Here is an 11,748-nt window from a genome sequence, read left to right on the forward strand (position 1 = left end):
TGGCGGCCGCCAGCGGACAAAGGAGCCTCCGGGCGCCCGCTCTAACTGTCCGTTGGGCGTTTGAATCCGGCCCCTGGCTTGACCTTTCGCGACACCCGGCCGAACATTCTCTGCTCCCTCTCCCCACTTTCTCTCCTCCCCCCAGGTGCTGGGCTGCACCCTACCCCCGACCCATCCTCCGGCTCAACCCCGCAGGAGCAGCGCGTCCGGCCCTCCAAACATTAGAGGAAGCCCCCAAACATTAGAGAAATGGGGGTGGGGGAGCACCTGCGACACAACCCTCACGGGCGCCCCCGGCCCCTTTCGCGCCATGCCTCTGGCGAAGACCACTCCCTAAACCTGCAAGGGAGGCGAATTCTCTTTATCTAGTCAATTCACTTTGGCCTCTTCTCCCCACCGGCCCAGCGCCGGCAGCTTAGCGACGCACTCACCATGCTGCAAGCGCTACCGGTTTCCGAGACGCCACCACACAACCACTCTCCTCGCTCGCTCCACTCGGACTAATTATCCTCCTCCGCCCCCAGCGCCTCATAAACACCTCCCTCCGTCAGATCCCTCCGCCGCACCCCAGATAACGGAACATCTCAAACGAGTCCCGGCCAACCCCCTCCCCTCAAACTCTTCTCGGGACCTCGTTATTCCCAGTTCTTTGGTCAACGAGGCAAGAGATAAAAGAAAACGGGCGAACGGATGATGTAAGTGGGTTTCACTCCCCAGCGAACCGTTTAAAAGCTGGTGGAGTCGCCCCTGTGGGGCGCTACTTTGCGGCGCGGAGGAGCATCGCGGTGGTGACGCGTCACCGATGGACGTTGAGCCGGCCCCTGATTGGCTGGTTCGTACCTGCAATGCGTCACTCGGGCTCGCAGCCGCCGCCGAAACGCGGTGCGGCTGCGGCCGTTGCTGCTCGAGACGCGCTGTCCTGGCAACTGCGCCAGGAGGCAGAGTCGCCTTCTCGGCGCGTGGCTGGAGAACCTTTCTCTTCCACCGATCTTTCCCTGCCACACCTAGGCACTTTGCCTCCCCTTATTGAGGAGTAGACGAAAACACCTACGGCTGAGAATGAATGAAGCTGAGAGACCCCCATAAACACGCACCTCGCGCTCAGCTTCTCAGCCTAGTGGCTTGGCCTCGTGAGAGCCACACGGTTTTCCATTTCACTTCCTCACAAAACCCGTGGAAATGTAAGGAAGGGCAAATACGCAGCTGACTACAAGGGTCTAACGTTTGTGCTTCCCGTTCGCCTCCTTGCCAGAAAAGTCAAAAACGCGGCATCCAGACGCACTGGGACAGGCTTGAGTGGAGTGACAGGGTTCCAGCTCAAGTCAGACCTGGTAGGAGTCTTGTTCAGGTCACTTTGAGAGTCACTTAATCTTTAGCCTCACTTGTAAAATGGAGACTAAAGACTTCTCTGGAGAGAATATCCTAAGAATCAGAATTATGCGAAGGTTGGAGTTAATGTAAAACGTTAACATCCCTGACACAAAGTAGCCCCCCCCCAAGTTGGTCACTATAATGCGCCTTCCCCTTCGTGATGAATTTGCCCTTTTGGATCTCTAACTTGATTTAAACGGATATTTTTCAAACCCCATAAAAATTCGCTCCTTTGTCCCTCTGAAATTAAAGATGTGCATACCTTGGAATTGTTTAGCAAACAGGTAGTGAACACCTACTATGTGAACTCGATTTGAATTGAGTTATGGTAGAAGGAGGCTTACAAGGTGCAGAGTTGAGATAGGACCTTGGGTCAGCATAGAGATGCCAGAAAGGGTTCCTAGATGCCTCTTAAATTAAGTCATGATAAATAGGCTAGGAAAAGGCAGGGAGGAAAGACGGAAACAAGTTCTAGGTGAAGGAAATAATAATAGCAAAGGCCCCGAGATGTACAGTTGTAAGGCATGATGAAGGAGCTGTCAGTAGTTAGATGTAACTAAAGCCTAGAGTAGATAGCCAGATGCATTAGGGATGGAGGACACTAGGAAGTTAAAGAGGAATAAGGCTTAGTGCTCAAAATGCAGTTCCTCATGTTAGCAGAATCACAGCACAGAATCATCTTAGGCTGTGTTAAGACCTTAAAATTTCCCAGTCAAAAGCACAGATGTGTGGACCCTTGAAACCTAGCGAACAGCATACTCTACTAAGCCAAGGTGGAATCTTGCCTACTGAGAGGTCTCCCATTGGAACATTTTTCTGTCCGGCAAGATGCTTTCTGATGATAACAGCTGTCTACACTCTCTTTGAAGACTTCAGTGAACTTTAACCTCCTTTAGCCAAGTTAGACATTTTCTCACACCATCAAAAGGTTTTTTTTCTTTTTCTTTTTTTCTTTTTTCTTTTTTTGCTAGACTAGAGATTGGTCCTCTTTCAGTCATGCAAACCAGGCATTAAATGCTCTTCTAATTAGCACTGGCAACCCTTTGACCTTCCTTTCAGATGAATGACCATTCAACAACAAAAAAAAACTCAGGACCCTGTGCTTTTATTGTCTTTGCTCATATGGTGATATAATGATAGTAGGTGAAAAAAAATAATTACTTTTATCCTACAAATGATATATCATTGAGAAACTTGTTTCTGATTCCTCCTCAAGTCCTCAGATGGAAAAACCATCAGTGATCTTTACTTTCAGCTTAATCACTAAAAATATTCTTTCTTTACACAGAACCCCATTAGTGTGCAGTGATCTTACTGCTTGAAATTTTTAGTGATGGGAAATTGAATGGCAAAATGAATAAATCACCTCCTCTGGAAAAGAATTTTCAATTTGAGTGATGAATTTAACTCATGTGACAAGTCCATCCTTCTGTCTAATATACTTGTGTGTGTTCAGAAATGTGTGTATTAAATCTAGAAGCTTGTTAACAAATATTTGAGAATGAAATATGTTTATTACAGAAGTACATAAAAGTTCTTCCAGGCTGAATTTCAGTAAGGACTCTTTTGTAGAAACTTTCTTGCTGACCTTTCCAAGAAGAGAAAGAAAATGAGAAACAATTCAAGAGTTGCATTTAAAGCCATTGTGGTTTATGCATATGTGAGTGTTCCAAATCAATTTATGTATAGAGGGTTTGTCTTCCACAACATGACACACAGTGCTGCCTGACTTTGTCAATTGCCAGCTGAGAAACAAAATTGGTGAAACCACCATGTGAAGGCCTATAGGGTGGTTGTCTTTCCCTTGCTTCCTCCTGACTGGTAAGACCTTACAGCTCTCTACATTTGCTTCTCTAGGGGAAATGAGAATGCACTTCCTGTCCAAGTCTCTTCTCCAACTTGCAGATCAGAGATAACACAAGCTCTATCCTTTGACCATTCCTTCCCATGGCTATTCCTCCCAGCCAGTTATACTAATGAATAAGAATAGAGGGACAATCACAGTAGCATTCTTGAATGTAGGACTTATGAATTTCTTCACAAGTGAAAGAAATAAGCCCTAACTGTCCTAAGGCATCAAATTATGCAATGAATCAACTTCCGTCTTATGCATGTGAAATGGTACCAGTTATGTACCCCTTGAAAGAATCAAGAAAGCAGTTTCTTTTCTTTTTTTTGAGACAGAATCTCCCTCAGTCATCCTGGGGTTGAGTGATATGGTGTCATAGATCACAACAACTTCAAACTCTTGAGCTCAAGTGATCCTCTTGCTTCAGCCTCATGAGTAGCTGGGACTACAGGTGCTTGCCACAACACCCAGCTGTTTTTTGAGATGGGGTCTTACACAGGGAAAGAGCTAACTCCTCTAGACACCCGTGATAGGCTTATGCTCACATACACACAGGAAAAGTTGTGGGCCTTCGGCTTTTATATTGATATACTGCCCTTCATTTATTTGCTCACTCATAAAAACTGGATGTTGATTTAGGGTGACCTACCTCTGAGTTTGTCTGGGACTGAAGGGTCCAATGCCAAAACCAGATAGTTCCAGGCAAACCAGAGTGATCGGTCACTTGAGAAATTATAATCACTCTTTCAATAAATACCAGTAGCCTGTTATGTGCTATAAATGGTTTTTGATAAAGATAAGCACAAGAGAACATGGATGTACGTGGAGGACAACCTAAAAGACAAGAGGCAGAGTTCCAAGAGAATGTGATCCATAGGAACTGGAACAGAAGCGGAGAAAGGGGAAAAGAAACACAGAGGAACAGAGACACGCTTCTTGCCCCCCCATCATTAACAGCGTCCTCAGTTCCACTTTTCAGAAGGTAGATTGCACCTCTGGGGTGCACACTGCTAGGAGAGTGGAAGAAGGCTCCACAGGCCCTGAAAGCAGGCTCTGGGCTTCTGAGTAAGAAATTCTGTGATCCTGGGGACTTGGAGTAGTATAGAAGGGATGGGAGAGTGTGGGCCCTGGGTGAGGAAGTCCCCTGGGCCTGCGTGCAGGGGTGTATCTGGAGGAGGGCCAGAGCAAGGCCCTCTAAAGGGAGGCTAAGGCAGCCCTTCCTTGCCCAGGTCTACAGGCAGTCCTGAAAATGCCTGCTAGCAACTCCTTTAGGTTCTTGAGCCCTACCTAAAGTATCACATCGAAAAGTGAAGGCATCATCTTTTCATGCTGACCATCTCTCCTCTCTTCTGTTCTCATTGAAAAGCAACTTCCTTACTCTGTCACCAGAGCTACGCCGAACTGGTATCTGGACGTTCTGTGCTCTTTCCCAGTGTCTTTGACTGTGCTGCTCCTGCCTAAACAGGCCTTTTTCTCTTTCCCACTGCCTACTAAACATCATTCAGACTTGACCCAAGCATCACATCCTTTATAATGTCTCCCTAATTCCACCAGCCCCTGTCCTTTTGGTTGATAAATAATCACTATCTTTCAAAATATCCTTAAAACACTTTATGGTATCATTTCCTTATAGGTTGGTTGCCCCAACTAGTTACGCTTGTACCCTCACCACCTTGCGTGAGGCTGGGATATAGTTGATGCTCAGTAAATTTTGTTGAATGAATAGATGGGTGAATTTTAAAAAAGATATCATTTTATATGCCTTTTTCTTGTGCCTTTTAATAAATACCCAGAAGATTTTTACAAATTATGAGTTGTCTTATAAGTAGTAAAAATCGTTTTTATCAGAGAAAGTATCCAACAAGCCCATTTTAACCTTATTATTCAAATTAGCTTGAAAATGCTAAACATGTACTTATCAAATGTAGTTTTCATCTTCTGTAGGTTTTTTATATCATTGTACAATAATTGTCCACTTTTTTTAATTATATATTTTTTCTCATCTTATTTAGAGGATTTATGGTTCAGACTGTAGTGGCCTCATGAAATTAAGAATTAAAGCAATTTGGCTCGGCGCCTGTGGCTCAAGCGGCTAAGGTGCCAGCCACATACACCTAAGGTGGCGGGTTTGAATCCCCAGCCCGGGCCCGCCAAACAAAAATGATGGCTGCAACCAAAAAATGGCCAGGTGTTGTGGCGGGCGCCTGTAGTCCCAGCTACTTGGGAGGCAGAGGCAGGAGACTTGCTTGAGCCCAGGAGTTGGAGGTTGCTCTGAGCTGTAAAGCCATGGCACTCTACCCAGGGGGATAGCTTGAGGCTCCGTCTCAAAAAAAAAAAAAAAAAAAAGAATTAAAGCAATTAGCTGAGCACAGGGACACAGATCTGTAGTACTGGCTACTTGGGAGGCTGAGTTAGGAAAATTGCTAGAAGCCAAGAGTTCAAGACTAACTTGAGTTATATGAGACCTTGTCTCTAAAAAAAAACAAAGCAATTATCTATCAGATAATTAAGCTGAAAAAATGTGTGCTTTCACTTTCTGAATGGTGAGATTGTTTTTGGTATATTGTTGGTAGTATGGAAAACTACATGGAGGTGTGAATTTTTGAAAAATTTAACCTTATTTTCTTCACATTGACTTGTTTTTTGAGTATCTTTTGGCTGAATTGACAGGTGAAAATTGGGATACCCATTCTCCATGTTGGGAAGCTGGCATTGTTCAGGACCTCTCTTTCTTCTCATTGCTTTCCATTTCCATCTAACTATCCAGTTGATATCTCTAGGCTCTGTTTATGGAACGTGAAGTAAATCACTGTCTGCTTTCAAATATTTTTAATTGTTCTATACCTCCCCAACTTCCTTCTCTCCTTCATTTTCCCTATTTCAATGTTGTTTATTCTGTGCTCAGAATTACATTGTCTACTATATCTTCCACCAAACTCTTGGAAACAGGGGGGTGTCTGTGGCGCAAAGGAGTAGGGGGCTGGCCCCAAATGCCAGAGGTGGTGGGTTCAAACCCAGCCCTGGCCAAAAATTGCCAAAAAAAAAAAAAAAAAAAAACTCACAGAAACAATGTCAGTTTGGAAACTAACTCATCTACCATTTTGCTGTCTATTTGAGATGTACAGACCTCTCTTCTGAAGGGAAACCAGCAACCCGGGAGAAGATAGTCTTGAGAAGGTGGCTCTTAGCCCAATGAGGCCATGGGAATCTTCAGATGTGTACTTTTTAAGTCTTGATTGAAAGAGTAATTACTGGACTTGCTAAATACTTCTTCTTTTTTTTTTTAAATGGCTGCTCTGAAATCACATTACTGTAAGAAAGTATGTTTACTGTAGAGTTATCACTGAATATTAGAATTATCTATATCTGAATATTAGATATTTCAGAATATCTACAGAGGGATTTCCTAGAAAGGAAGAGTTTCTTTCTGTAAGAGAAAATGAGAGTCACTTAGGGAAGACATCTTTTTTATCTCTTTATAGCCAGTTTCTCGCCTTCATTTGACCCAAGGAGAGATAATCTCTGAGAGACAACATGGCCCCTACCACGTAGCTGCGGGTGGGAGAAACATAGAAGTGCCCCTATTACAGTAACAGGATTGATTAGCAATGAAAGAGCTTCTGTTTTTCTAAGTGTAAGCTTTTAATTGCCAAACAATTTCTCAGCGTTTTAGTTTTCAATTTAATTTGAACAATTTCAGAAGTACAGAAAAGTTGAAAGAGTAGTACAATAAAGCACTCATGTACTGAATCCATTTAAGTTCAGCCATGGCTAACATTCGCCACATTTGCTTTTCTTTTTCTGCCTCTGTCTCTCTTTCTCTCTCCATATGCACATACACACATGCCCCACATACAGATGTGCAGATTTTTTTGCTGAACCACTTGAAAGATAGTTGCAGATACCATACGTTAGCCCTATATTTCAGCATATTTCTCCCGTGAATAAGGATATGCTCCTACAAAACCTCAACATTGTAAAACATGTTTTTAAAAATTCTGTATCAGCGAGGAGTGGTGGTGCATTTCTGTAGACCCAGCTAAGAGGCAGGAAGGTTGCTCGAGCCCAGGAGCTCAAAAGGAGCCTGGACAACATAGTGAGACCCTATCTATAAAAGAATTGTTTTCATATATCTTAGCTCTAACCTATATTTAAATTTCCCCAGTTGCTCCCAAAATGTTTTATTATAGCTGTTTAATTTTTCTAACTCAGATCCAACAAGGTCATATTTTGCAAGGTTATGTCTCTTTAGACTCTTTTAATTCTTTTGATGTAGATCAGTTTTCCCGCCTCTCTTTGTTTGCTTATTCATGACTGAGGTTTGGAAGAATTCAGGACAATTTTCTTTTCTTTTTTTTTTTTTCCGGGGCTGGGTTTGAACCTGCCACCTCCAGCATATGGGGCCAGCACCCTACTCCTTGAGCCACAGGCGCCACCCCAGAACAATTTTCTTCTACACTTTAGATTTGTCTGATTATTTCATCAGTGTCATTTAACTTACACCTCTATCCCTTGTATCTCCTGTAAACTATTAGGTTAAAGGCTAAGATTCAGGTTGAAAGCTTTTAACAAAAATACTTCCCAGGTAATATTTATGTATTTCACACTGCATAATCTCAAGAGCATATAATAATAATTATTATACTATTTGTGATAATAAATTTGATCACTTAGTTAAGATAACATCTACCAGACCTCACTGTTGTAAAGGTATATTTTCTACTTTTAATTAATAAGTGATCTATAGGGCAATACACTGTTGCTATGTAAATATCCTGTTTTCTTTTGAGACAGAGCCTTAAGCTATCCCCCCGGGTAGAGTGCTATGGCATCACAGCTCACAGCAACCTCCAACTTCTGGGCTCAAGCGAGTCTCCTGCTTCAGCCTACCAAGTAGCTGGGACCACAGATGCCTGCCACAATGCCCAGCTATTTTTTGGTTGTAGCCGTCATTGTTGTTTGGCAGGCCTGGGCTGGATTCGAACCTATCACCTTAGGTGTATGTGGCTGGCACCTTAGCCGCTTGAGCCATAGGCGCCGAGCCTAAATATCCTGTTTTCTAACAACTCTTTATGTAATTATTTTATGATCCATTGATAATCCTTGTCTAAATCAGTAATTACATTGTAGGTTGCAAAATCATGGTTTTTCTATTCTATAATCATGCATATATATATGCTTGTGTTTTTTAAAGAGGTACTTTCCTTTCCCCTTCTCTCTATTGTATGGTGAATTTTTTCATCTGTGTATTACAATCAATTACATTCATTTTCATTCTTAAGATATCCCAAATTTAGCCAGAATGAGCTGTTCAGGCCAGCTCCTGTGTCCTTTTGACATATGTCCTCTCTTTGAGGGTGCTTTCTTGCACAAAATGTTCCAGACTCACCTTGTACTTTCTCTGCCCAAACTTAGGATCAGACATTTTATTCAAGGATCCTCAGAGACTTTACAGGAATCTTTTTTTTTTAATTCCAAACATTTTAAAAGTCGTCATTCTGGCTCGGCGCCCATGGCTCAAGTGGCTAAGGCGCCAGCCACATACACCTAAGGTGGCAGGTTTGAATCCAACCCAGGCCCACCAAATAACAATGATGGCTACAACCAAAAAATAGTCGGGTGTTGTGGTGGGCACCTGTGGTCCCAGCTACTTGGGAGGCTGAGGCAGGAGACTCACTTAAGCCCAGGAGTTGGAGGTTGCTGTGAGCTGTGATGCCAGCACTCTACCCAGGAAGACAGCTTGAGGCTCTGTCTCAAAAAAAAAAAAAGTCATCATTCTGTATTTGTTGTATTCATCCTGTCCTTAAACACGTCAATGGCTTTCACTAGGTCTTCAGAAACTTTTCTTCTCAATGCAACCGTTGTCCTAGACACTTGCTCTCAGCACTCTATTCTTCATGCTATCTCTGTGTAGCTCTCAGCCTCTCTTTTAGTCCTTCCCCATGGTGTCATATTTTGGGGAATAAACAGTGAGCACTGAGTCAAACTGGAATATGGCTAATATCACAAAACTTCTTAGGAAGCTGCATATGAAAGGCCAAGATAGTCAGGGCACAGACAGGAGAAAAGCACAGACCCTCAACAGGCAGGATACAATTGTAACTGCCCTTGGCAGAGACCACCTCTTCCTGCAGCCCCTACTCTTATCCTCATGTTTTTGCTCTTTGTGCTGCCTTCCTAGAAGACAGAGAGGGCTGGAGAAGAACAGGATTTTTCCTTGTCTCCCAGAGTCCAATGCTTGGGGTAGGGAGACCCTGAGGCCAGGAGAGAAAAGGAGTGATAGCTACTGCGCTAGGTCCCCAAAGACCATTCCAATATTCATATGAATGGATAATACCACTATTTTGACAATTTGTGTAGGAAACACCTATGTTCATTTTTCTCTTGTTCCTGTTTAAGTGCCTATTTGAATATATTAAGTCTGGACTTACTGTATCCTTTAGTAATAAATAAAACTGGAAGAATTTTATTTACCAGTGATTTCTAGTTCTCTTTATCATATTAAAACTCTTGTGTTCTTCCATATCTAGTATTGTTACCTCCCAGGCGCTGCAGTATATTTACCCCTCACCAGCAAGTGCTGCATGTCTCTGAGTCACTTGACATTGTACAGAGAACCCCTCACTGCAAGCAAACTCAGGCAGTGGGGATTTGCATCCATATCACCACTAACCAGCTCTAACCTGGGCTAAATCTCATAGCCACTCTGGGCCTCAGATGGCAGGCATGTCACATGATCTCTTGACTTTAAGGTACTTTTTAGTGAGAGAGACTATCTCCTAGGAATTTTTTCCCTCAAATTATAGATTGTTTGAATAGGAAGAAATGTCAGAGGTCATTTAATGCAACCCTGTAATGAGGAAATTAAGATTCTAAAGTTGAAGTGATTTGCCCTAGGTCTCATATATACAGTAGAAACTCCATAGTTTACCACCTCCCTACCTTGACCACCCCCTTAATTTGACATAATTTTCATAGACCAGACAAGCACCACATGTATATATCCATATAGTGGGCTTAGTTTCTTTCTTTTTTTTTAAAGACAGAGTCTCACTATGTCACCCTGTATAGGGTGCTCTGGCATCATAGCTCACAGCAACTTCAAACTCTTGGGCTTAAGCGATTCTCTTGCCTCAGCCTCCCGAGTAGCTGGGACTACAGGCGCCCACCACAATGCCCAACTATTTTTTGGTTGTAGTTGTCATTGTTGTGTAGCAGACCAGGGCCAGTTTCAAACCCGCCAGCCACAGTGTATGTGGCTGGTGCCCTAACCACTGAGCTACAGGCACTGAGCCAAGGGCCTAGTTTCTTATGTTGACCAGTCTGTTACAATCCCTCAGGTGGTCAACTTATTGAAGTTCTACTGTAGCTGGAGAAGAGTTGGGTCTGTAATCCATTTCCCTGGTTCTAACCTAGTCCCTTTTGTACTATGTATGACTGAATCCCATTGCCACCCTGTTTAAAATTCTTCTATCTCTCTGACCCAGCCACAGCAATTCCAGGAACACCTGTCTTCTACCCTTCTGACCTCTTTGTGTGTGGTATTTTTTTTTTGCAGTTTTTTTCCCCAGGGCTGGGTTTAAACCCATCACCCTTGGTATATGGGCCTGGCACCCTACTCCTTGAGCCACAGGCGCTGCCCATTTGTGTGTTTTTTATCACATATTCACTATATTGTAGGTACTGTGCTTTTACATTCAATATCATATTTAATCCTTATGTTAGGGTCAGTTCTACAATTACTCAAGTTTATAGATGAAGTAGCTTAGTCTTAAAGTATTTACATAATTTGCCCAAAGTCACACAACTAGTAGTCAGACTTCTAATTCATTTCTGTTTGACTTCCAGACATAACTACTTTTCCATCTGTGAATAGTTGTTTACATTCACTCCTTCATTCATTATAAAGGTTCTTATTAAGTACCTACTGATGCTTACTACTAGACTAGGCACTATAAGAGAAAAGATGAAGTCCATATTCTAACAGGGGATTGAAAAATCTTTAAACATGAAACAAATACAATACAATCTAAGGTAACATGTATGGTATAAGAATTCCAAGTAGTTCTTTTCTAAGTCCAAAGCTTTGATGACCAAAAACTTTCCCAAGTCAAGGTTTGAATTCATGATTTCCAGAATACAATGGGTTCCAGATAGATAATGGCCAGAAATAATCTCTTGACAGACAAAAAATAGAGATGGTAGTCGAGAAACAGGTTTACTGCTGAGAATCAAACTAAAGCCATAAATTCATACAGAATTTGTAGATCCCACTAAAATTGTATTAACAAACAATCAGCAATAAGAAAAGTTGGGTACCAGCTCGGCGCCTGTGGCTCAAGTGGCTAAGGCGCCAGCCACATACACCTAAGGTGGCAGGTTCGAATCCAGCCCGGGCGTGCCAAAAACAATGATGGCTGCAACCAAAAAGTAGCTGGGCATTGTGGCGGGTGCCTGTGTTCCCAGCTACTTGGGAGGCAGAGGCAGGAGACTCGTTTGAGCCCAGGAGTTGGAGGTTGCTGTGAGCT

The 11,748-nt window shown here is 42.9% G+C and overlaps 1 protein-coding gene across 1 annotated transcript in view; it reads right to left on the bottom strand.

The window, feature by feature from the left end:
• Positions 1–11,748, bottom strand: part of CALM2 (calmodulin 2) — a 30,036-nt gene that overhangs the window by 15,158 nt on the left and 3,130 nt on the right. Inside the window, exon 2 of the mRNA XM_003787895.3 lies at positions 432–500. Coding sequence (XP_003787943.1) covers positions 432–434 — 3 coding nt within the window. The 5' untranslated portion in view covers positions 435–500. The remainder of the gene's footprint in view (positions 1–431; positions 501–11,748) is intronic.

Source organism: Otolemur garnettii, unplaced genomic scaffold (genome assembly GCF_000181295.1).
Source record: "Otolemur garnettii isolate 467f Iridium unplaced genomic scaffold, OtoGar3 scaffold00024, whole genome shotgun sequence".
NCBI lineage: Eukaryota > Metazoa > Chordata > Mammalia > Primates > Galagidae > Otolemur > Otolemur garnettii.